The 25,712-nt window shown below is 47.8% G+C and overlaps 2 protein-coding genes and 1 long non-coding RNA gene across 8 annotated transcripts in view; 2 read left to right on the top strand and 1 right to left on the bottom strand.

The window, feature by feature from the left end:
- The window catches only part of DNAJC16 (DnaJ heat shock protein family (Hsp40) member C16), a 48,214-nt gene extending 43,508 nt beyond the window's left edge, over positions 1-4,706 (top strand). For all 3 annotated transcript variants that reach the window (XM_045380130.2, XM_015442445.3, XM_015442450.3), the window contains one exon: positions 479-4,706. In XM_045380130.2, the coding sequence (XP_045236065.2) occupies positions 479-878 (400 nt within the window). In that variant the 3' untranslated portion in view covers positions 879-4,706. The remainder of the gene's footprint in view (positions 1-478) is intronic.
- A 1,572-nt stretch (positions 4,707-6,278) lies between these two features.
- The window catches only part of AGMAT (agmatinase (putative)), a 31,109-nt gene continuing 11,675 nt past the window's right edge, over positions 6,279-25,712 (bottom strand). Inside the window, exons 1-7 of one of the 4 annotated variants that reach the window (XM_005544722.5) lie at positions 17,631-17,975; positions 16,143-16,345; positions 13,060-13,108; positions 11,822-12,017; positions 10,635-10,814; positions 7,728-7,812; positions 6,279-6,677 (exon numbers count right to left, since the gene is read on the bottom strand). In XM_005544722.5, coding sequence (XP_005544779.1) covers positions 6,604-6,677; positions 7,728-7,812; positions 10,635-10,814; positions 11,822-12,017; positions 13,060-13,108; positions 16,143-16,345; positions 17,631-17,902 — 1,059 coding nt within the window. In that variant the 5' untranslated portion in view covers positions 17,903-17,975 and the 3' untranslated portion in view covers positions 6,279-6,603. Of the gene's footprint in view, positions 6,678-7,727; positions 7,813-10,634; positions 10,815-11,821; positions 12,018-13,059; positions 13,109-16,142; positions 16,346-17,630; positions 17,976-25,712 lie in introns of those variants that run through there. The other 3 variants (XM_074019501.1, XM_074019507.1, XM_074019504.1) reach the window with 3 other exon arrangements.
- On the top strand, positions 10,763-12,442 carry LOC135967226 (uncharacterized). The gene is made up of 2 exons (XR_010581219.2): positions 10,763-10,955; positions 12,277-12,442. It is a non-coding gene; the product is annotated as an uncharacterized lncRNA (long non-coding RNA).

The raw sequence follows: 25,712 nt of genomic DNA, 5'->3' as shown, positions 1-25,712 counted from the left end.
GTATGTGTGTGAGAGAGAGAAGCAGGCACACTGAAATTGCACGCTTTCCTCTTTGGTCTTGTGGGGCTTTATCCATGCAACAAGACACTGGCTGTGACCTTTCCAATCCAGACATCTGAGCCATTGGGACAGGGACCTCTTTTCCCACTTCACTTCGTGTTCTGATGGTTCTGAACAGAAAAGCTTGAACTCAATGTTATTCCCTGAGCCCTTTCAGTTACTGTTGTCTAGCCCTTGTGTATTTTCCAGAAGAGCAATGTAAGCTCCACTGAGCAATGGATGGGGGAATGGGTGACTGAAGTGTCACAGCTGCTGGAAAGGCACTGGCCCCCGCAGCAAGCCTTCTTTTTCTCTGGGTTCAGGCCCCATGCAACACAAAGCGTTTGCCTATTATTTTAAGTTTCACTGGGGTATTTATTTTCTCAGCAATTAAATGTGTCAGGAAATGCCCTGAGTCCTCATTCTCTTCTTCCTACAGGAGCAGCTGCCTACACTTCTCCTTCCTGAGTCTAGATAAACACAGAGAATGGCTAGAATACTTATTAGAATTTGCGCAAGATGCAGCCCCGATCCCAAACCAATATGACAAGCATTTCATGGAACGTGACTACACTGGTTATGTCCTGGCTCTGAATGGCCACAAGAAATACTTCTGCCTCTTCAAACCCCAGAAAACAGTTGAAGAGGAGGAAGCCATGGGGTCGTGCAGTGATCTTGACTCTTCCCTCCACCTGGGTGAATCCCGAGGGAAACCTTCCTGTGGCCTTGGATCCAGGCCCATCAAAGGAAAGTTGAGCAAGCTCTCCTTATGGATGGAACGCCTGCTGGAGGGCTCCTTACAGAGGTTTTATATCCCATCATGGCCTGAACTAGACTGAGAGGATTTTCAGAAGAGATTGGAACTCTTCAGACTTTTTAACATGCCCCTGTGAACAGGTATTTTCAGGAATCAAACTACCACAATGAACAGAGTATAGATTTTAGATTGCTCTTCTAGAACCATGGCTAGAAGATCTTTCCTCTGTCCTGTTCTAACCTAGGAATGAAAAACGCCACAAGTTTGAATCCCCTAGATCAAAATCTTTTCCTCTGGGTTTTATTTTTCCCCACTGAATGCCACACCATTGAAAATAGACTGCTCACCCCCTCTTCCTTTCTTGTCCCTGTCCCATGCTCACCCAACCCTCCTGTCCTGTGTCTTGGAGAAACACAGGGCTCCACCCTGCAAACGGCATCTGGCGGACCCTCATGAGCCTGTCGTGCAGGCCAGGTGATTGGCCCCTTCCCCAGTCCCGGCCCTGCTGTGCTTCTGCCATGGCGCATGCTCCTAACCCTGAACAACCCACGGCAGCTTCTAGCCCCGCATCTGGAAAAAGGCCCCTTTCCAAGCAATCTCACATTTACTGGTTGTTCTGGGAATAAGTGGCTAAATGTATATTTCGGGGGTATCCTCCAACAACCGTTTGTTGGCCACAGTTTGAAAAGGAAAGGAATGAGCGGGAGTTCTGCATGTGAGTTCTCAAGAAAAGGAAAGGGAGGCTGAGCAGTGGCTGAAGCGATGCAGCCTTGAGACACGCTGTGAGCATCCCATCCACCGCCCCAGCGCTGCTGGTAGCCAGGGGAGGGGTCTGCACAGTGAGAAGTACTGTGATGACTTTGAGCCGTTGACATGTATGTTTTCAGATGCCTTTCTGCCTCTGTCGATTTTAGGGTATGGATATTAGGAGCCATAACTTGTAATCTTGTTCTCTGAACGTAGAGATAAGCTGCTATATAAAGCCAGTAGACGTTAAACTGAAGAGAAACTATTCTCACCTGCTATGAGTCAGGCTCAAGGAACCTCTTCACTCCAATAGTGTCTCTTTAGTAAAATACCAAACATGTCTTTGTATCAAGGAACTTAAAATTTCTCAACAATTGTATTTTGAACACTGTTACCCTAAAAGTGCTGTCTCTTCAAGTCATCTTTTGCAGCAAGTGAGCCAAGACTTGTTCTAGACTCCCATTTTGCAAAAGGCTTACTTTCCACTTCTGGCCTATATTTTGATGTCTCATCTTCATTGTTTTCACTCTTAACTTACAGCTGCTTCACCAATATCGGGGTGAGACTGGCCATCAGCACCTGAGCGTACTGAGCTCCAGGTATAGTGGACCCCAGCCTGGCTCATACCAGCCAGTTAGCTACCTTTTATTTTTCAGGGCAGAACCACCAATAGTTCTGAGTTTGAGTTTGGACAGTTTCAAAGAGTAGTCCGTTCAAATGTCAAAGCAAGGTGCCTTTGGTGGCTTTGTGAAGGTTGAAAATCAGTGATGGGACATTTACTAAGTTAGTATTTCTTTTTTTTTTTTTTTTTTTTTGAGACGGAGTTTCGCTCTTGTTGCCCAGGCTGGAGTGCAATGGCACAATCTCGGTTCACCGCAACCTCTGCCTCCCAGGTTCAAGCAATTCTCCTGCCTCAGCCTCCCTAGTAGCTGGGATTATAGATATGTGCCACCACGCCCGGCTAATTTTGTATTTGTAGTAGAGACAGGGTTTCTCCATGTTGGTCAGGCTGGTCTCGAACTCCTGACCTCAGATGATCCGCCCTCCTTGGCCTCCCAAAGTGCTGGGATTACAGGTATGAGCCACTACGCCCGGCTAAGTTAGTATTTCTTTAATCATAATGCTTTAAACTAAGCCACTTGGATCCTGAATAATTTAAATCTTGAGCTACATTGGTAAGTAATAAATTATTTAAGGCCAGGAAATCTGTAGTTTTCATGGAGTCTGTAGCTTTATTAAAAAATAAATCACTTCCAGGCTTCATTCTTCCATATGATCCTCTAAAAATGGACACTTCCTCTGAATGCTGTATCTCATGGCACCTGGTCCAACTAGAAGTGGTCAGGGAATTCATTTGGCTCCTTGATACATCAGTCCTCAAAATTACTTTCTGGCTCTTTTATGGCCAGATTGCTTATGTGAGTAGTCTTTTGGTTTGGTAGTAAGTTTTTATTTTTAATTTCTGTACTAATGAAATTCCTGACTTTAATTTCTAAAAACCAAAAACTCTCCAAGTTTGTTTATTTATATTTTTTTAAATGGAGACGAGGTCTTGCTGTGTTGCCCAGGTGGGTCCCAAACTCCTGGCCTCAAGCAGTCCTTCCACCTTGGCCTCCTAAAGTGCTGGGATTATCAGTATGAGCCACCATGCCAGATTCGTTCATTTTTTAAAATTTTTATCTCTTCAAGTCATCTTTTGATCTTTTAAAAAGCACCTTCAAACAGCTGCACCTTCCATTTGCACTAGGAAAGGAAAGTAGTGATGGGGTTGGCAATGTTTCTGGCAAATGTTTCAGCCCAAACACTCTTCTACAGACGGGTTTAGAGCTGGTGCCCTATGAGAATATTAGGGAACTTTTATTTTAAATTGAACTTTACCCTTGTCCATACAAGGCATTCCTCCTGAATGCATCCATGAATTTGTTTACTTTTGTGTCAAACGTATGAGCCATTGTCCTGCTCAGCCTGTGCCACCATTGCTCTGTCTGATGTCTGATATATGTAATCATACAAGACCCGATTTTGGTTCTAACACAGTGGTCTCTGACTGTCAACATTGATGTTTTTAGAGATGGGTTCTTCTGGTTGATACAGACTATGCATCGCGTTTAGCAGATGGGGTGAAACTGGCCTAAAACAAGTCTTTGCAGAATACATGCCAATTTTAAAAAAAAAATTATTGCTCAGGTGTTGGTTTCACAATTTTTATCTAACACTGAGGCTATCAGCTCCAACTAAACAACATTTCAGGGGGTGAGGTTGCCCTAACTTCCATTAGGGACCATGGTCTCACTGCCATCACTTATTAGCCATGAGAATTTGGTTGTAGTTTTCAGGTAGGTTGGTTTCTTCCTCATTTGCAGCCTGTTGATACTTGTTCCCTTTTATTTATTAACATCCCAATCAATTTGCAGCTGCCATCATTACATAAATATTTTTCTGTTATAAAAAGAAGTGTGATCTGACTGTTTTTTTAGTGATTTCCTTGGTTTGGGAATAGAGATTGGAAGCACATGCACATACTCAGACCTATTTTGTTAACCAGAATTTTTTTTTTTTTTTTTTTGAGACGGAGTCTTGCTCTGTGGCCCAGGCTGGAGTGCAATGGCACAATCTCAGCTCACTGCAACCTCTGCCTCCCAGGTTCAAGCGATTCTCCTGTCTCAGCCTCCTGAGTAGCTGGGATTACAGGTGCCCGCCACCACGCCCGGCTAATTTTTGTATTTTTAGTAGAGATGGGGTTTCACCATGTTGGTCAGACTGGTCTTGAACTCCTGACCTCGTGATCCGCCCGCCTCAGCCTCCCAATAACTAAAATTCTTTAAAAGCTGATACCAAACATCTTTACAGATGAACTGTAGTTTACATCCAGCTGTCTGACATTGTCCCCTAGAAACAAGTGCAGTGTGGCAGCTGCTGAATCTGCCTGTTCAGTTTGTCAAGGAAGATGATTGTACTTGGGAGAGATCTAAAAAGAACGTGAATATTTTGCACTTTTGATACTCTTAGGAACAAATAACTTATTTGTCAAATTGTTTCTTTTTTATGTTTTGGGTGGTTTTTTGTTTTTTGACTTTTTTTGTATTGTGAACAGGCACTGAAGCTAATGTTATTTTAAGATTACAGAATGGAAAAAGAAATAAACTATTTTAATGTGTGATAATTATGGGGTGGCCCTTGCATTGCAAGATGATGATTTGATTATGGACACATTATCAACAGAATTGAATTTGCATGTAACTCAACACATGCTTAAGATCACCACAGCTGAACTGCAGATTTCAGGAATTGCTGTCATAGAGGGTACATCAACTTGAGAGTAGATTCTTACAGGAAATGAGTTACAATAAGTAACATTAAGAGCCCAGCTGCCAGCCTGGCCAACATGGTGAAACTCCGTCTCTACTAAAAATACAAAAATTAGCTGGGCGTGGTGACGCACAACTGTAATCCTAGCTACTCAGGAGGCTGAGGCAGGAGAATTGCTTGAACCTAGGAGGCGGAGATTGCAGTGAGCTAAGATTGGGCCACTGCACTCCAGCCTGGGGAACAGAGCTAGACTCCGTCTCAGAAAAAAAAAAAAAAAAAAAAAACCCAGCTGATGTTTTCTAGTTTTGTTTTGTTTTCTGGGGTTTTTTGTTTTTGTTTTTGTTTTTTTTCTTTTTAGTAGAGACAGGGATTCACCATGTTGGCCAGGCTGGTCTTGAACTCCTGACCTCAGGTGATCCACCCGCCTAGGCCTGGGATTATAGGCATGAGCCACTGGATCTGGCCTGGTTTTTGTTTGTTTGTTTTAAGAGATGGAGTCTCGCTCTGTCAGCCAGGCTGGAGTGCAGTGGCATGACCTCAGCTCACTGCAACCTCCACCTCCCGGGTTCAAGCGATTCTCCTGCCTCAACCTCTTGAGTAGCTGGAACTACAGGCACGCGCCACCACGCCCAGCTAATTTTTGTATTTTCAGTAGAGATGGGTTTTCACCATGTTGGCCAGGCTGGTCTCACACTCCTGACCTCAAGTGATCTGCCCGCCTCAGCCCTGCAAAGTGCTGGGATTACAGGCATGAGCCACCATGTCCGGCCTTAGGTTTTCTAGTTTAGAAAACATTGTGTGTACCCTTCTAGGCTTCTGAGCAAGAAGTTTCTTCACTGGGCTCTCCGTGTTATTTTATACTTTTTAGTTAACATTCATAGTGGTCCTAAAACCAAGATGCAGCCCTAAGCACCTCATAGGAGGATAGGAGGAGCTGTTTTTCTTTTTTTTTTTTTTTGAGATGGAGTCTTGCCCTGTCACCCAGGCTGGAGTGTAGTGGTGTGATCTCAGCTCACTGCAGCGTCCGAGGAGGAGCTATATTTTAAAGGAAGATACTCAATACTCTTAAGAAGCAGATCATCAAAATTTTTAAAAGCAGCTGGGCGCAGTGGCCCACGCCTGTAATCCCAGCACTTTAGGAGGCTGAGGCGGGTGGATCACCTTAGGTCAGGAGTTCGAGACCAGCCTGGCCAATGTTGTGAAACTCCATGTCTACTAAAAATACAAAAATTAGCCAGGTATGGTGGTGGGCGCCTGTAATCCCAGCTCCTCTGGAGGCTGAGGCAGGAGAATCGCTTGAACTCGGGAGGTGGAGGTTGCAATGAACCGAGATCATGCCATTGCACTCCAGCCTGGGTGACAAGAGCAAAACTCTCTCAAAATAAATAAATAAGATATAGAAATATGGAATGCTTATACAGTATTATTTCATAGTTTTTTTTTAATTTCATGTTTCTAATGTTTAGATAAAAGAAATTCTCCACATTTCCCCTTTATCCTCCATCTTTCATCAAAGGGAAAAAAAACAGTACAAGTACTCTTTTGCTTTTTTCCAATTAATCCAAGTTCCTTAGAAATATTGCTGTTTGAGTGAGAGTTCTACTGAATATCCCGATTTCACAGCCAGCAATGACACTTTCAGCAGAAAGTTTTCTTGGCATCAACTCTTTAGTTCTCAGACTGCTTACTCATAAGTTCTTCTTGAGAACTTGTCAGCGATGCAATCTGTTTTGTCTTGAAGAGCACAAGACTCAGACGGTTGTCACTTTGGGGAGAGCACACAGCATCTCAAACAGCAGGTTAGCCGCCAGCAGGGCTGTGTTCCCTACGAAGAAGTAAAACTTGACATGAATACCCTGCAGACCACCCCCTCAGCCAAGCCTTGGGACTCCTCAGCTTTCTTCCCTTGTGCCTCCTTTTCCAGAGCCCTGTCTTGTACACCCCTCTAGGGCGCCCACCAGCTGTGAACACTCGGCCCGGGCCCTCTGCCTCCACCAAGCATCATTTGGAAATCATATTTTAAAATTCACAAAGTTCTTTGTTTACCCTGAGAACAGATTTTTCCCAAAGGAGAACCTATAACAATGATGTGTACTGTATATATTATCTACCCTCTGAGGTCGATAGGCCTAACTCCATAAGCTTGTCAACATTAAAATTATTGGGATGGCATCTGCTTCCAAGATCTTAACCAGCTAAGTTCCTACGTGATAAATATTAACATATATTATTTATGCTTTAGAATTCACTTTGCAATGAAACGTCAAAGGAGAAGGGGACTGGGCCACTCTGTCACTAGACTGCAGGCTGGTTTCTTTCTCTTCTGCTGATTGGTGGGCAAGCTAATAATACTTAGCTACCTCCTAGGGGTTTTGTTAGGGTTAATGAGCTCACATTTGTAAGGTGTGCAGTAATAGGTGTGTTTTCTTCACCATTGGGCATGCTCAGCCACTTCCCCGAGTCATATAAGGGACTCATCCATTTTCTTTCTTTCTTTTTCTCTTTTTTTTTTTTGAGATGGAGTCTCGCTCTGTCACCCAGGCTGGAGTGTAGTGGCGCAATCTCAGCTCACTGCAACCTCCGCCTCCCGGGTTCAAGCGATTCTCCTGCCTCAGCCTCCCGAGTACCTGGGATTACAGGTGTGTGCCACCACACCTGGCTAATTTTTGTATCTTCAGTAGTGATGGGGTTTCGCCATATTGGCAAGGCTGGTCTTGAACTCCTGACCTGAGGTGATCTGCCCACCTCAGCCTCCCAAAGTGCTGGGATTACAGGCATGAGCCACCACGCCCAGCCCCATTTTCTGCTTATTAACTAGCTTCATGTAATTTAAGCTGCCAGCTGCCCATGGATCACAGTCTTCTTGCTTACTCACCAGAAAGATCATACGGTGGTGAAACTTCGACGAGATCACAGCCCACCACGTTCAGGCCTTGACAACCCCGGATGATCTCCAGAGCCTATTCAAGATCAAGACTGAGTTGTCCACAGTGGTAATCATTTACAGTGAAAAGCACCCAGCAGAGCTTTTCCCAGCACACGCCACCCTTTGGCTTGGAATTGGCTTTCCCTCCATAAACATTTCTTGACTGCCAGGCACACTGGCAGGCCTCCCAGAGGCACAGATAATGCGTACACAGTCCCTGCTCCTGAGGGCTGCATGGTGTGGTGATGGAGACAAGGAAACCAATCGTTTGAATGTCGTGCACCAAGGGCTTCAAGAAAAGCAAGCCCAGAATGGTATCAGCACAGGTAACAGCCTGGAGAGGTGGGTAAGGCTTCCCCAAGGTGGAAATACCCAGTTCAAGGGATAGGCCAGGCAGGGGGAAAAACACAGGCAAAGGCACCAAGATGGAAAAAGTTCAGGTGGTGAGATGTGGCCAGAAGACAGAATAAGTGAGGGAGACTAATGGGAAGAGAGTGACCTTGTCTGAAAGGGTTTCCATCCTGCAGGTGAAAAGCCCAGAAGGTTGCTAAGCAGAGGGATGAGGAATGTGTTTCAGAAATCCCTCATGAGAAGAGAGGATGGTTATAGCCATTTCAAGAGACAGAGTTACGGCCACCCTCCTTTAAGATGTTAGAGGATGTGAGGTACTTGATTAGGTTTAAGCAGTCTTCGTTCATTTACTCTCAAATGTCTTTGAGTGCCTACTATTTGTATGTATCAGGCACTGTTGTAGACTCCAAGGACAAGGTAGGGAACAATACGTAGGTCCTGCCCTCGGGGAGCTTCTAGTCATAACCATTCTGCCTCCGTGCATTTACTCCCTGCACACATTATTGGAGCTTTATTTGGGTGTGTCTAAAATTCTTGAGCTACTTTGGTAGGTAGGTATGCCATCGCATGCATTTTATTTATTTATTTATTTATTTATTTATTTATTTATTTTTGAGACAGGGTCTCTGTCACCCAGGCTGTAGTGCAGTGGTGTGACCATGGCTCACTGAAGGCTTGACCTGCCAAAGTCAACTGATCCTCCTACCCGACCCTCCCTAGTAGCTGGGACTACAGGTGCACACTAGCACACCAGACTAATTTTTATTTTTATTTTTAGTAAAGGTGGGATCTCACTATGTTGCCCAGGCTGGGCTCAAACTCCTGGGCTCAAACGATCCATCCACCCTGGCCTCCCAAAGTGCTGAGGTTACTCCCTGAGCCACTGCACCTGGCCCATTGTATGCACTTTTATTTAAATTTAACCCTAAAAAGATAAGTTTAGTGTTTTTGTTTGTTTTGAGACGGAGTTTCGCTCCTGTTGCCCAGACTGGAGTGCAATGGCACAATCTCGGCTCACCACAACCTCAGCCTCCCAGGTTCAGGTGATTCTCCTGCCCCATCCTCCCAAGTAGCTGGAATTACAGGCATGCACCACCACACCCGGTTAATTTCATATTTTTAGTAGAGATGGGGTTTCTCCATGTTAGACTTGTCTCAAACTCCTGACCTCAGGTGATGCACCCGCCTCGTGCCTCGGCCTCCCAAAGTGCTGGGATTACAGGTGTGAGCCACTGCCCCGGCCAAGTTTAGTGTTTTTGTTTGTTTGGATTTTTTTGAGGTGGAGTCTTGCTCTGTTGCCCAGGCTGGAGTGCAGTGGCACAATCTCAGCTCACTGCAACCTCCGCCTCCAGGGTTCAAGTGATTCTTCTGCCTCAGCCTCCCAAGTAGCTGGGATTACAGGCGCCTGCCACTGCGCCCAGCTAATTTTTGCACTTTTCTTTTTTTTTTTTTTTTTTTTGAGACAGAGTCTCGCTCTGTCGCCCAGGCTGGAGTGCAGCGGCCGGATCTCAGCTCGCTGCAAGCTCTGCCTCCTGGGTTTACGCCATTCTCCTGCCTCAGCCTCCCGAGTAGCTGGGACTACAGGCACCCGCCACCTCGCCCGGCGGCTAGTTTTTTGTATTTTTTAGTAGAGACAGGGTTTCACTGTGTTAGCCAGGATGGTCTTGATCTTCTGACCTCGTGATCCGCCCATCTCGGCCTCCCAAAGTGCTGGGATTACAGGCTTGAGCCACCGCGCCCGGCCTAATTTTTGCACTTTTAATAGAGACAGGGTTTCACCATCTTGGCCATGCTGGTCTCAAACTCCTGACCTTGTGATCCACCCACCTCGGCCTCCCAAAGAGCTGGGATTCCAGGCATGAGCCACGACACCTGGCCAAGTTTAGTGTTCTTAAGAGAGGATACTATTAATGTTGTTCCCATGAACTGTTGTTCTTGGACAGATGAACTGAAGGCAGGAAGAGCAAATAAAGGATGAAATAAAGGACTATTACATCCCAGATAGGAAACGAAGGCCCTTGCTAAAATCAATCACCCTTCAGTAAGAGAGTATTCAAACTTATCCTCACCCTGGAGAACAGTAAAGGCCTAGGGGCTCTGCTCTTAAGATCCTGTCTTGGCAGCCGTGCACGGTGGCTCACACTGGTAATCCCAGCACTGGGAGGCTGAGGTGGGTGGATCACGAGGTCAGGAGTTTGAGACCAGCCTGACCAACATAGTGAAACCCCATCTCTACTAAAAATACAAAAATTAGCCGGGCGTAGTGGCGTGTGCCTGTAATCCCAGCTACTCCGGAGGCTGAGGCAGAAGAATCACTTGAACCTGGGAGGCGGAGGTTGCAGTGAGCCGAGATCGTGCCGCTGCACTCTATCCTGGGCGACAGAGTGAGACTCCATCTCAAACAAACAAAAATCCTATCCTGATTCCTAAAGATTCGCTTCAAGGCCCAGGAAAATGGGTGTTAAGTATCTCCACCCCCAGGAATCTTCACTGGAGTCTCCTTACCTGACCAGGAGTGAGACCAGCAATTTCAGGTGTCCCTGTCCCTGGGGCATAGGCAGGATCCAGAGCGTCAATATCAAAGCTGATATAAATGGGTTTGCCTCCCATCTGCTGCCTGACTTCTGCCATCAGAGGAACCAGCGACTTCATCCAGCAGTCTTCAGCCAGAACTACTCGGAAGCCCTGTGGAGACAGGGACTGAGGCTTCTGCCTGGCAGCATTTACAGGGCGCTTCCTGTTTGCCAGCCCCTTGCTCAGCTCTATGTGCACATCACACTTGACCCTCCATCTCCGTGAGGAGGGAACTATCATCCTATTTTCCAGGTGAGGAAGGGAGGGACAATGAGTGGTAAGGAAGCAGGGTCAAAGCTGACTGATGGATTTGGGGTCAGAGAGAAGCTCTGCTAAAGCAAGAGTGGGAAACACAGCAGCTCACGCTAGCACCTTCTGAATTGCTCTGTCCAGAAGACTGGCCTTGGCACATTCTAAAAGCAAGGGATTTGGGTCTTTCCCATGGGGTCTTGTCACACATGTGTACCTGAGAGCTGTTCTGCCTAGAGGGTATGAGGACCAGAACTAAGAAGGTGGCAACTCCTCTTGGGTCCAGACCTCCTCCCCTCTTTTTTTTTTTTTTTTTTTTTTGAGACGAAGTCTCACTCTGTCGCCCTGGCTGGAGTGCCGTGGCACGATCTCGGCTCACTGCAACCTCCGCCTCGCAGGTTCAAGCAATTCTCCTGCCTCAGCCTCCCGAGTAGCTGGGATTACAGATGCGTGCCACCAGGCCCGGCTAATTTTTGTATTTTCAATAGAGACGGGGTTTCACCGTGTTGGCCAGGCTGGTCTCGAACTCCTGACCTCAGGTGATCCGCCCACCTCAGCCTCCCAAAGTGCTGGGATTACAGGCGTGAGCCACCGCGCCCAGCCTCCTCCCCTCTTCTAAGCCAGCACCCTCCAAAGGGGTGGGTCGATTTCTGCTTGTCTCCCCACCCCAGCGATAGACTTCCCGTGGCCCATAAACCAACCTCCTCACTCCTGTGCTCCGTATGCCCCTGAGGATGCAAACTCAGCCTTTTATCCCTGCTTTCAGACTTGATTAGCAAAGCCCCTGCTGAACCCCTGGTTGCCACGGGTGAGGCAATGGAGAGGAAGGCATTTTGGGGGGCAGGGTTGGGGGGCATTCGGTCTGTCACCTGGCTCCGGTTGTATCTGTAGGGATCCAACGTTGTGGAATAGCCCCGGATGCCAATCTGCGCCACCCGCTTACAGTCCAGGAGACCCTCATCCACACACCGGCGGAAGGGCGCCCCGTGGTAGAGCTTCTCTCCTAGGGCCTCGTCGGCCGTGTCCGTGTGCGCGTCCACATGCAGAAGCCCCACTGGGCCATGCCTGATGACAACAGGGCAGCTCAGAGGCCAACCCTCCCTGTGGGGCCCTAGCACAGCCACCCTTCAGGCCACCAATACTTGGTGACGATTCACAGCCACAAAGGGGAGACCTGGCATCCATTTTCTGCCTTGCAACTGGTTCCTGTCTTCTTGAGATCACTTAACATCTCAGAAGAACAATAAACTCACAGCAGTCAGGCAGGAAATAGACATGTTTTGGCTGCCACCCACACCTAACACCCAGAATATGCTTAATTTAGAGACAGGATGAGAATCAAGGGTGGTGGCACAGGCGAGCTTGGCTGAAGGCTCAACTAAACCAAGACATACCCTTTCTCCGACCGAGGAAGAGGAAGCTTCAATCCAGCTCTCTCCATAACCTCCATCAACCCCTGCCAGTCACCCAAAATAAACGTATGATCCAAATCCGTGAGAAATAAATGTAGCTTTGAGCAAAGACCTGCACCCACCCACCTCCAACCAGAATGCCACCCACATGTGCTTCCATAGACACATTCTGGAGCTGCCACCCTCCACCTCGGTCCTTCTGTCTCTTTCTCAAACTAAATTAGCCAAAGTCGGCCAACCCCGGGTAGACTTCCACTACTGGCAAATCAGTCTTTTGATTGTCTGGGAAAGGTGCCCTTTTAGGAGGAAACAAGGGCCTCTCAGCAAGCTCCACCATTGTGCCTGTCAGTGTTTGTTTTTGGCCCTTGAAGCAAAACAGAAACTGAAGTTAACTGAGGTTGTGTATTTCACTAGAGGCTCATCTTCCAAAAGCAGAGGCAAGTTGAAAATGCTGAGCACACATACCAGGACAGATCTAGGGCAAGGGAGGGTGGCCAGAAGTGTTAATAATAAATTGTCTTGGCTTCTAGCTGGTGACTGACAGAGACGCCTGGAGCTCAACCTTAATTTTGATCCCCAGAAGCAGCTCATAACCTGAGCCAGCAGCAGTCACCTAATGCCACCTAACAGCAAACAACTCAGTCCCTGGCTTCTGGCTTTTGAAACCTTGCTGGGCCAAGCCATTTGGGACTTACTTTTTTGCCATCGCTTGCAATATGGGATACGTGATTGTGTGATCTCCACCTGCAAAGAGGAAGAAGAAAGACGTGTGAAAAGTGAATTGGAGGATTACATAGAATAATCTTTTTTTTTTTTTTTTTTTTTTTTTTTTTTTTTTTTGCGATGTAGTTTTGCTCTAACTATTGCGCAGGCTGGAGTTCAATGGCGCAATCTCGGCTCACTGCAACCTCTGCCTCACAGGTTCGAGCGATTCTCCTGCCTCAGCCTCCCGAGTAGCTGGGATTACAGGTGTGCACCACCATACCTGGCTAATTTTGTATTTTTAGTAGAGAGTTAATTTCACCATGTTGGTCAGGCTGGTCTCAAACTCCTGACCTCAAGTGATCCACTTGCCTCGGCCTCCCAAAGTGCTGGGATTACAGGCATGAGCCACCTTGCCCAGCTGAATAATCTTAACCCAATTTTCACCTTTTCAGACTGGGGAGCTATAACCACAGCTACAATAAGATCTTATTGAATGGTGGGCTGCTTAATGAACCTGGGAGGTCAAGGCTGCAGTAAGCTGTGATCGTGCCACTGCACTCCAGCCTGGGCGACAGAGTAAGACACGATCTCAAAAATATGAGTAGCTTGCCGGGCACAGTGGTTTATGCCTGTAATCCCAGCACTTTGGGAGGCCAAGGCGGGCAGGTCACCTGATGTTGGGAGTTCAAGACCAGCCTGACCAACATGAAGAAACCCCGGGGGTGGTAGCGCATGCCTGTAATCCCAGCTACTCCGGAGGCTGAGGCAGGAGAATCACTTGAACCCAGGAGGCAGAGGTTGCGGTGAGCCGAGATCATGCCATTGCACTCCAGCCTAGGCAACAAGGGTGAAACTCCATCTCAAAAATAAATAAATAAATAAATAGCTTGAGCCTAGGAGTTTGAGACCAGCCTGGGCAACATAGCAAGACCATGTCTCTAAAAAGTAAAAGTAAAAATAGGCCAGGCGCAGTGGCTCACACCTGTAATCCCAACACTTTGGGAGGCCAAGACAAGCAGATTGCCTGAGCCCAGGAATTCAAGGTCCACCTGGGCAACACATTAAGACCCCATCTCTGCAAAAAATACAAAAATTAGCCGGGCATGGTGGCAAACTCTTGTAGACCCAGCTACTCAGGAAGCTGGAGTGGAAGGGTCACCTGAGCCCAGGAAGGACAAGGTTGCAGCGAGCCATGACGGCGCCACTGCACTCCAGTCTGGGTGACAGAGTGAGACCCTGACTCAAAACTAAATAAATAAAAGAGGAAATTAGACAAGAGCTACTTTAGGAATTGCCTTTGCAGCGTATTCTAAGAAAATGCCTAAAATAGCTCTGTTCAATAGAAACGTCTATCATGATGAGAATGTTCTATCTGCACTGGCCCATATGGTAGCCACTCTCCACATGTGACACACATGTGACATACATATAGCTAATATGACTCAGAAACTGAGTATTTTATTTTAATTAATTTAAATTTAGGCCAGGCGTGGTGGCTCATGCCTGTAATCCCAGCATTTGGGGAGGCTGAGGCGGGCGGATCACCTGAGGTCAGGAGTTCGAGACCAGCCTTGCCAACATGGTGAAACCCTGTTTCTACTAAAAATACAAAAAATTAGCTGGGCATGGTGGCACGCACCTGTAATCCCAGCTATTCAGGAGGCTGAGGCAGGAGAATTGCTTGAACCCGGGAGGTGGAGGTTGCAGTGAGCCAAGCTGGGCAACAAGAGCAAAACTCCGTCTCAAAAAAAAAAAACAGAATTTAAGTAGCCACATGTGGCTAGTGGCTACCCTATTGGACAGCACAGACCTAGGAAAGTATTCTTTCTGATAATAATAATAGCTAACATTTATTGAAGCTTAAGATATGCCATGCATAGGTCGGGCGTGGTGGCTCACGCCTGTAATCCCAACATTTTGGGAGGCCAAGGAGGGTAGATCACCTGAGGTCAGGAATTCGAGACTAGCCTGACCAATATGATGAAACCCCGTCTCTACTGAAAATACAAAAATTAGCCGGCCATGGTGGCGGGTGCCTGTAGTCCCAGCTATTCAGGAGGCTGAGACAGGAGAATTGCTTGAATCCGGGAGGCGGAGGTTGCAGTCAGCTGAGATTGTGCCATTGCACTCCAGCCTGGGCAACAAGAGCAAAATTCTGTCTAAAAAAAAAAAAAGATATGCCATGTAGGCATTTCATGTGTACTTTCATTATATGCCCCTCACACCATGCGGTGAAGTAGGTGTTATTGTGATCGTTCCCATCTTACAGGTGAGGGCGTGAAGCATCAAGCACGACATACAGCAACATTGCTAGGGAGAAGTGCAGCTGAGACTTCAAACCATGCCATCCGGAAACTACACTCCTCCCACTATGCCATGAAGGCTAGGCTCTCTCTCTAATTTGGCAAAAATGAATCTGGATATTTAGGAAAAGATCCCTGTCATTTTAAGTATTTGTGAACAAGAGAAAAAGTGAGAGTGGGTCAGGGGTGAGAATAAGGGGAAAGCTGCCCTATAGGTTGATGTAGATCCTGAGCAGGACAAAAACACCCTCTTTGCAGTTCTCCTTGCAAATAGTCATTAGAAACATCATCTTGGCCGGGCGCGGTGGCTCACACCTGTAATCCCAGCACTTTGGGAGGCCAAGGTGGGCGGATGGCTTGAGGTCAGGAGTTCAAGACCAGCCTGGCCAACATGGCAAAACCCCGACTCTATCAAAAATACAAAAATTAGCCAGGCATGGTGGTGGGTGCCTATAATCCCAGCTACGTGGGAGGCTGAGGCAGGAGAATCACTTGAACCCGGGAAGTGGAGGTTGCAATGTGCTGAGATTGCACCACTACACTCCAGCCTGGGTAACAGAGTGACACTGTCACACACAAACACACACACACACGCACGCACAAGTGAAATATTCTCTCCCCAGGGATTAAAATAAATGAATTACAATGCTGTCTTTCCTACTGTCTCCACATATGCAGTGGCTTGCAGGGGAGAAGTAGCTGTACTCAAGCCCCTGATAAATAAACCCTGAGTGCAGGGAACTACTCTGGCTCTTGCAGACTGACATTACCCAAGGTCAGAGGAATACAGCCAGCTGCTACAATTTTCTCATAGGCCTCTTGAATTCGCCGGCAGCTGTCCTGAAGGTTGTAAAGATTGACATTCACATCGCCTAGGTCTGCAACCATGAGGGACTGGAAGGGGAGGGCCCCCGTGCTAGGATTGACTGTCCGAAGCATCACTGATTCTTCCCGGATGCGGCGAGGTCCGAATCTGCCGAAGGAAGAATCGTCCTATCAGCCATCTGCAGAGATTTCAGGCTCTGCTTAGGCCAGGGCTTCTCAGCCTCAGCAATTTGGGACCAGATGATTCCATGTTGCAGTACTGCATAATGGAATGTTTAGCAGCATCCCTGGCCTGTACTCACTAGGTGCCAGTAGCACCCTTCCTCCAAGGTGTAACAACCAAAAATGCCTCCAGATATTGCCAAATGTCCCCTGAGTGCAAAACCAAAGTGTACTAAATGGCATTAGCCAATTTCATGATCTACCTGAGTCTCAGTTTGCTAATCCGTAAAATATTTACCTTGCACCGTAGTAAGAATTAAATGAGGTAGTCTATGCAAAGCACCTTGCACTTAGGAGACATTTAAAGTGCTGGCTTTCATAATTCAGATCAGGGCAGTCAGATATAGTGTTGCTGAGCTGAAGCAGAAATTGCTGATGTTCAATAATTAGGAAAATGAATTTTGCCTCCTCCGACTTGATCCTAGGAAAACTGCCTTCATTTGAGCATTTCTTGAGTCAGGTGACATCTAGAGATTTGGGGAAGGGGCAGCCAGTTTCTGCTCTCAAATGCAATGTCACCTGCCACTGTAAGCTGGGGAGAGGAGAGGAATCCACAGCAGCCATCCCAGCAAGGCCCCAGGATAGGGACACAGAGAAAGTTCAGGCTTCAGAATCCCTTCTTTTTATTTTTCTTTTTTTCTTTTTTTTTTTTTCTTTTCTTTTTTGAGACGGAGTCTCACTCTGTTCTCCAGGCTGTAGTGCAGTGGCACGATCTCAGCTCACTGCAACCTCCACCTCCCCGGTTCAAGCGATTCTCCTGCCTTAGCCTCCTGAGCAGCTGGGATTACAGGCCTGCGCGACCACACCCGGCTTTTTTTTTTTTTTTTTTTTTTTTTTTTTGTACCTTTGTAGAGGCAGGGTTTCACCATGTTGGCCAGGATGGTCTCAAACTCCTGACCTCGTGATCCGCCCGCCTCGGCCTCCCAAAGTGCTGGGATTACAGGCATGAGCCACCGGGCAAGCCAAAATCCCTTCTTGACCAATTATGACACTAAGATGTGGGAGGCCACGCCCATGTTGAGCCCTGGGGGTCGCTTGTTGAGGGTCCAGGGAACTCAACCATCTCAAACCATAAGGGGTATTTTGGAACCGGCCACCAGCTTCCAACTCGACCCGAGGCCAGCAGGGGCGCCTGTCCCGGTGCTTTCCATGCCCGACAGCCATCAAACAGTCCCTCCACGTGTCCCCGGCCCCCGCCCTTTAGGCCTTACCTCGCCCCAGGCCGGTTAGAGGTCCCAGTATCCAGGGGCACCCCGATGAAGGCAGCGTCCAGCCCCTCGGGGGAGGTCTGCACCGGCAGGCGCATCATGGAGCAGACGCCCACCGACCGGGCCACCACCTCGGGGCTGGGGGGCTGGTTCCGGGGCGCGTCGGAAGCCTGGCGGCTCTGGCGGAGCCCGGGGTGGCAGAGCCCTACAACAGGACGCGCGCCCACGCCGGGCCCCGGCCCCCGGGCGCAGCCGGACGCCAGCAGCCGCAGCATTGCCGCGCGCGGCCCCGACCTCACCAACCAGACAGCCCGCGAGGCCGCCACGATCTGGCTGGTCCCGAAAGGCGAGGCGAATGTGCACGCGCCGGAGCCGGAGCCTGAGCCGGCTCAAAGGTCAGGGGCGCCCTGGGATCAAGGCGGGGGAAGGGCCCAGGGACCGGCCGTGCTTTCCCCTCAACCCCTCTGGACTTCAGCCTCTGGCCTCTGGTAAATAGAGTCAGGCTGGGGGCGCCCACTGGCCGGCACTGTGCCAGGGGTGTCTGCGCCCTGCTCCCCACTGTGGCCTTCAGCAACCTCTTCTCCCATTCAGAGTAATTTTGGGTTTGTTTGTTTGTTTGTTTTGTTTTGTTTTGTTTTGTTTGAGACGGAATCTCGCTCTGTCACCCAGGCTGGAGTGCAGTGGCGCCATCTCAGCTCACTGAGAACTCCACCTCCCGGGTTCATGCCATTCTCCTGCCTCAGCCTCCCGAGTAGCTGGGACTACAGGCACCTGTCACCATGCCCGGCTAATTTTTTTGTATTTTTAGTAGAGACAGGGTTTCACCGTGTTAGCCAGGGTGGTCTCGATCTCCTGACCTCATGATCCAACCGTCTCGGCATCCCAAAGTGCTGGGATTACAGGCCTGAGCCACCGCACCCGGCCTTGTTTGTTTTTATAGATACGATCTCACTATGTTGCCCAGACTAGTCTCGAACTTCTGGACTCAAGTGATGCTCCCACCTCGGCCTCCCAAAGCGCTGGGATTACAGGTGTGAGCTACAGCAGCCACCCCAGAGTAATATTTTTAAAGCCAGAAAGATGTGAAGGAAAAAGATCTTTCTCTAAGCCAGAAAAATAGGAAATGCATTTTTAAAAAAAAAAATGTATTTTTAAATGTCCAGGGATAGGAGTCTCAAGAAGCAGTAAAGTAAGTTAGTTAGTTAGTTAGTTAGTTAGCTACTTAGCTAGCTAGCTATCTAGTTTGTTATTTTGAGACAGGGTCTTGCTCTGCTGCTCAGGCCGGAGTGCAGTGGCGAGTCCCGTGACTGCAGCCTCAAACTGCTGGGCTCAGGGGATCCTCTCACCTCAGCCTCCCGAGTAGTTGGGACTACAGGCATGAGCTATCCTGCCTGGCCAGTAAAGTCTTTTTAAATAACCTTGTTAAAAAAGGACTTAAAGGCAAGCTGTAGGGAAGGTCACAGTATCAGAGAGCCTGCTACATTCTCTCTATTTCTAACGGGAAAGAAAAACGCTGAGGAAAGAAAGAAGTGATTTGTAATGGAATTATGTGAGCCATTTAGCGGTATTATATATGTTATATTTTTCTGATCTCTAGCTATTGAGATTGAATGGAAAAGGCTCCCGTTTGCATTAAGTTGTAACCTCTACACAAAGGTCGCACAACAAACCCCACACCACTCCGGCCTCCACCCTGCAGATCAGGGCAGAGTTTCCTAATGGTCAATAATCAGCGCTCAGTGTTGGCCTTGGAGCAGGTCCCAGCCTTTTTCTGGAACAAATACAACAATCTCTCAGTTAATCTTTTTTTTTTTTCCTTTTTTTTCTCCCTTATGGCACTTAAAGGGTCTGTTATTCTCTTGACTCCCAAATTCAACTGCTGTTTCTTTCGTGTTGCTTGTCCTGAATGTATCATGTTCTTACTCCTGGTTTTTCTTTCATTCAGCTCACACATATTTATTGAGTGTCTACTATGTGCCAGGCGCTCCAGTGAGGTCTCCCCATCGTCCACCACTGCTGAGCACCCTCTCCTTGAAATGTTCCTCAGGCGGCCTCTTGACTAGGTCTCCCCTGGTCTCCTTCCACCTTGGTGGCTCCTTCTCGGCTGGCAATCCTTTTTCATATGGAGGTGATGATTTTCACCCATAGGCAGGTCAACCACAAGCCCAGATCCCAGCGATGAGCTCCAGGCGACCAGTTTCTAACCCCCACCTGGATGTTTGACAGCACCTGGGGAGGGCTGCAAGTTCAGCCAGCGACTTTCCACCTCCCTGTCTTTGATCCTGCCCTATGCCCACAAATTTAAGAAGTCCTGATGGTTTCCTGCACCCAAGCCTTCTGCTCATTTCCTCTGCTGCTACTCTGGTCCAGGCCTTGCCACCTCCAGCTTTCCAGCTGATCTCACTCTCACTAGTATCACCATACACATGCCTGCCCGGTAATACCTCCTGGAGCCAATCCTTCCTAACTGTGTTCCCCCTTCTGCAGCTCCTGCAGCTCCACAGGCTTGTTCCTCCAGCCCATGGTCAGCTGCCTCAGTCCTACTTTCTTGCCTCCTTTCCTTTGTTCATGCTTTTCTGTCTGCCTTGAATGCTCCACCCCGGCCCTCAGCCCCACATGTCCAATATTCAGTAGAAGCCCACACTCAAAAGACCTTGAACTCTTTTTTTTTTTTTTTTTTGAGACGGAGTCTCGCTCTGTCACCCAGGCTGGAGTCCAGTGGCGCGATCTCGGCTCACTGCAAGCTCTGCCTCCCGGGTTCACGCCATTCTCCTGCCTCAGCCTCCCAAGTAGCTGGGACTACAGGCGCCCGCCACCACGCCCGGCTAATTTTTTGTATTTTTAGTAAAGACAGGGTTTCACCATGTTGGCCAGGATAGTCTCGATCTCCTGACCTCGTGATCCACCCGCCTCAGCCTCCCAAAGTGCTGGGATTACAGGCATGAGCCACTGTGCCTGGCCTTTTTTTTTTTTTTTTTTAAGGGAGATAGAAGTGTCGCTCTGTCATGAAGGCTGTGGTGCAGTGGTGCAGTCATAGCTCACTGCAGCCTCCACCTCCTGGGCTTGAGCAATCCTTCTGCCTCAGCCTCCTGAGTAGCTAGGACTACAGGTGCACGCCACTATGCCCAGCTAATTTTTGTATTTTTTGTAGAAATAGGGTCTCGCTGGGTGCGGTGGCTCATGCCCGTAATCCTAGCACTTTGGGAGACCGAGGCAGGCAGATGGCTTGAGTTCAGGAGTTTGAGACCAGCCTGGGCAACATGGGGAAATCCTGTCTCTACAAAGAATACAAATATTACCCAGGTATGGTGGTGTACAACTGTAGTCCCAGCTACTCAGAAGGCTGAGATGGGAGGATCACGAGCCCAGGGAGGCAAAGCTGCAATGAGCTGTGATGGCAGCACTTCATTCCAGCCTGGGAGACCAAGTGAGACCCTGTCTCAAAAACACAAACCAAAAAAAGACGTGGTGGGTCTCACTACGTTTCCCAGGCTGGTCTCAAACTCCTGGATGCAAGCAAGACTGCTACCACAGCTTCTCAAAGTGCTGGGATTACAAGAATGAACCACTGCACCCAGCCTTTTTTTCTTTGTTGTGTGTGTGCGTGTTTTAATTTATAATCCTGTGTATATCAGCAGATATATCCCACATAACAAAAGCTTTCTGAGATCCTCAATAATTCTTTTTAACTTTTTTTAGAGACAGGGTCTGCCTCTGTCTCCCAGGCTGGAGTGCACTGGCACCATCGTGGCTCACTGCAGCCTTGAACCCTAGGACTCAATTGATCCTCCCACCTCAGCCTCCTGAGTAGCTGGGACCACAGGCTCACGCCACCTCAAGTGGCTAATAGTTTTTTAAAATTTTTTTTGTAATTATGAGGATCTCACTATGCTGTCCAGGCTGGTCTTGAACTCCTCAAGGGATCCTCCCACCTTGGCCTCCCAAAGTGCTAGTATTACAGGTATGAGCCACCACACCTGGCCTCAATAATTGTAATAGTGTAAAGGAGTCTTGAGATTTAAAAAAGCGAAAACATCTGAGAACTGCTAGCTTCAGTCAGTGGTTTCATAGTATTGTTTGTGAGAAACATTTGTATCAGTTTCCTGGAGTGTCTGTTAAAATTCAGATTCCTGGACCCCATCCCAAACTACAGAATTAGAATCTATCAAATGTTTTCACCTGGGTGTGGTGGCTCACACCTGTAATCCCAGCACATTGGGAGGCCGAGGGTGGCAGATCACTTGAGGTCAGGAGTTCGAGAACAGCCTGGCCAACATGGTAAAACCCCATCTCTACTAAAAATGCAAAAATTATCCGGGCATGGTGGCAGGCGCCTGTAATCCCAGCTACTCAGGAGGCTAAGGCACGAGAATCACTTGAACCTGGGAGGCAGAGGTTGCAGTGAGCCGAGATAGTGCCACTGTACTCCAGTTGGGTGACAGAGTGAAATCCTGTCTCAATAAAAGAAAAATGTGTTTAGCTGGGTGTGGTGGCTCATGCCTGTAATCCTAGCACTTTGGGAGGCCAAGATGGCAGGATTGCTTGAGACCAGGAGTTTGAGACCAGCCTGGGCAACATAGTGAGACCTTATCTCTATAAAAAAATCTAAAAAAAAGTTAGCTGGGCATGGTGGTGCATGCCTCTTGTCCTAGCGACTCAGGGGGCTGAGGTGGGAGGATTGCTTGAGCCCAGGAGGTAGGTAGATGCTGCAGTGAGCCATGATCACACCACTGCACTCCAACCTGGGCAACAGAGTGACACTCTGTCTCTAAATAAATAAATAAAAATACGGACTGGGCTGGGTGTGGTGGCTCACGCCTGTAATCCCAGCACTTTGGGAGGCCAAGGCAGGCGGACCACAAGGTCAAGAGTTCGACACCAGCCTGGCCAAGAGACTAGCCTGGCCAATATGGTGAAACCTCATCTCTACTAAAAATACAAAAATTAGCCAGGCGTGGTGGCAGGCAGCTGTAATCCCAGCTACTCGGGAGGCTGAGGCAGGAGAATCACTTGAACCTGAGAGGCGGAGGTTGCGGTGAGCCGAGATTGTGCCACTGCACTCCAGTCTGGGCAACAAGAGTGAAACTCCGTCTCAAAAAAAAAAAAAATTTAGCCAGGTGCATGGTTCACACCTGTGATCCCAGCTACTCGGGAGGCTGAAGCAGGAGAATTGCTTGAACCCAGGAGGCAGAAGTTGCAGTGAGCTGATATCGCGCCACTGCACTGCAGCCTGGGTGACAGAGCGAGACTTCATCTCAAAAACAAAACAAAACAAACAAAACCTGATATTAAACAACTACCTTCACAGAAAAGCTAAAACTTGGCCAGGTGCAGTGACTCATGACTATAATCCCAGCACTTTGGGAGACCAAGGAGGGAGGACCTGTTTGAGCCCAGGAGTGTAAGACCAGCCTGGTCAACATAGCAAGACATGAGATGCCATCTCTATTTTTTTTTTTTTTTTTGAGACAGTCTTTCTTGGTCGCCCAGGCTGGAGGTCAGCGGCGCCATCTTGGCTCACTTCTACCTCCGCCTCCCAAGTTAAAGTGATTCTCCTGCCTCAGCCCCCTCAGTAGCTGGGACTACAACCATGCACCACCATGCCCAGCTAATTTTTGTATGTATTATTTATTTGTATTAATTTTTGTATTAGCTCAATATTTAATGCTTTCCCTAATAATTTGATTTTTTTCCAAATCATAATTATATAATATGTAGAAAATATCAATTTTTTTAACCAAATCCGATAGGGATCCAAACTCCCTCCATTTAACTTCAGTGAGAGATACAAATTGTATCAGTTTCTATGTATGCCATGACAGGAAGAAGGTTGGGAAGTACCCGTTGAGTAAACTGTAACTTCCAGTATCTGCTTCAACCTTCTGGGTGTCCTCCAAGGGCAGTACCTTGTAAAACACAAGTAATAAATGTTTTCTGAGTGACTGAATGATTGAACAGATCTTCTAGAACTGTGTAAAGCAGCTCTGGGGTGATGAGTATCTCAGTCAACAAAACTGACAGCCTGAGCGTGGGGAAAACACCGTGTGCATTTCAGCCGTCCGCATGGATTGATTCCATTTGGCCTGCTGAATGGTGAGGCAAGGGCTCTGCAGAAGGAGTCAACACTGGACTTGTCTATGCTTGTGGAAGCTCAGAAATGACCCTGCAGCAACTCCAGCCTCCCCAGGCTGCCTGGCTGGGGGCTTTCTGTGACACTCATTCACCTTGCTATATCCTCAACACTCATCTTCACCTTCTCTGTCCCCTAGTCCTAAATAAAAACATATTGTTTAGCATGTTCAGAATACTTTCATCTGTTAAAGAAAAAAATTAGCTGGCTGGGCGCGGTGGCTCACGCCTGTAATCCCAGCACTTTGGGAGGCCGAGGCAGGCAGATTACCTGAGGTCAGGAGTTGGAGACCAGCCTGGCCAACATGGAGAAACTCTGCCTCTACTAAAAATATAAAAATTAGCCAGGTGTGGTGGCGTGTGCCTGTAATTACTCCCAGCTACTCAGGAGGCTGAGGCAGGAGAATTGCTAGAATCCAGGAGGCGGAAGTTGCAGTGAGCTGAGGTAGCGCCACTACTCCAGCCTGGGTGACAGGGTGAGATTCTGTCTCAAAAAAAAAAAAAAAAAAAAAAGGAAGGAAGAAAAAAGAAAGAAAAGAAAAGAAAAAGAAAAAGAAAAAAATTAGCCTGGGCAACATAGTGAGACCCTGTCTCTAAAAAAAAAAAAAAAAAAAAAAATTTTTTTAAATTAGCTAGGCACAGCGGCACATGCCTATAGTCCAGCTACTCAGGAGGCTGACATAGGAGGATTGCTGGACCCCAGGAGGTGGAGACTGCAGTGCGCTGTGATTGCACCACTGCACTGCAGCCTGAACAACAAATCAAGACCCTGACAGAAAAAGAAAAAAAAAAGATAAAAGAAAAAAGTATCTAATGAACCTTGTTAAAGCACGGTAAGGAAAACTTTATTCAGGACCCTTGAGATAGGTATAGTGACCACTGCAATGGAATCCTGTAGTTGAGGAGAGCGACTGGGCTCTCAACCCAATGTAGTATGAAAGGAAAAGAAAATCCCGGGACCCCAGACTCACTATGCCAAAGGGAAAAGTTAAGCTTGGGAACTGAGTATGTAAAAAATTACACTTTTTTTTTTTTTCATTCCTGAAAGGTAGCTGCAAGACAGAGGCCACATATCTCCCAGGTGACCTCCCTCATCCTGACAATATAAATGAACAGCTTATTTTCACAAGTAAGGAACAAAGATAAAACTGGGGACCATTCCCCCGACCTCCGACCCCCGACCCCCACCCCTGCCAACCTGAGACAAACGCGTATTTGACTTCTTCCTCTACTGTGTTTGGTTATTTAATGTAAAATGTGGATTTTCTGAATAATTTTATGAATAATTGACTGTTCCTCTTTCCTCTCCTGCCCGCTTTTTCCCATTTAAATACTGAAGTTCTCAAAATCCTCTTGGGAAAGAGCGCAGGCCACAGATACTACTGTAGCTTGTGTCTTTCCCAGACACATCCTCAACCTCGGCAAAATAAACTTGTCTGAGACCTGTCTCAGACACTATTTGGTTTACGACAGCATGGCAAGTAGGAATGTATAGCCAAAAAGCCAGGTGGGGTCCTAAAATTTGGCCAAGCAAAGTATCTTTGTGGTCCGGCACGGTGGCTCACGCCTGTAATCTGAGCACTTTGGGAGGCTGAGGCAGGTGGATCACTTGAGGTCAGGAGCTCAAGACCAGCCTGGCCAACATGGTGAAACATTGTCTCTACCAAAAATACAAAAATTAGCTGGGCATGGTGGTAGGCGCCTGTAATCCCAGCTACTCGAGAGGCTGAGGCAGGAGAATTGCTTGAACCTGGGAGGTGGAGGTTGCAGGGAGCTAAGGTCACACCACCGCACTCCAGCCTGGCCAACAGATCGATACTCCATCTCAAAAAAAAAAAAAAAAAGATTCTTTGTGACATTAAAGCTTGTCAAAATCCCCAGTGTTCTATTCACTTTGCCTATAAAGTTACACACTTATCAGCTGGGTGCGGTAGCTCAAGCCTGTAATCCCAGTAC

The sequence above is a fragment of the Macaca fascicularis genome, chromosome 1, assembly GCF_037993035.2.
Source record: "Macaca fascicularis isolate 582-1 chromosome 1, T2T-MFA8v1.1".
Taxonomy (NCBI): Eukaryota; Metazoa; Chordata; class Mammalia; order Primates; family Cercopithecidae; genus Macaca; species Macaca fascicularis.
This window is presented reverse-complemented; position numbering and strand designations above follow the sequence as displayed.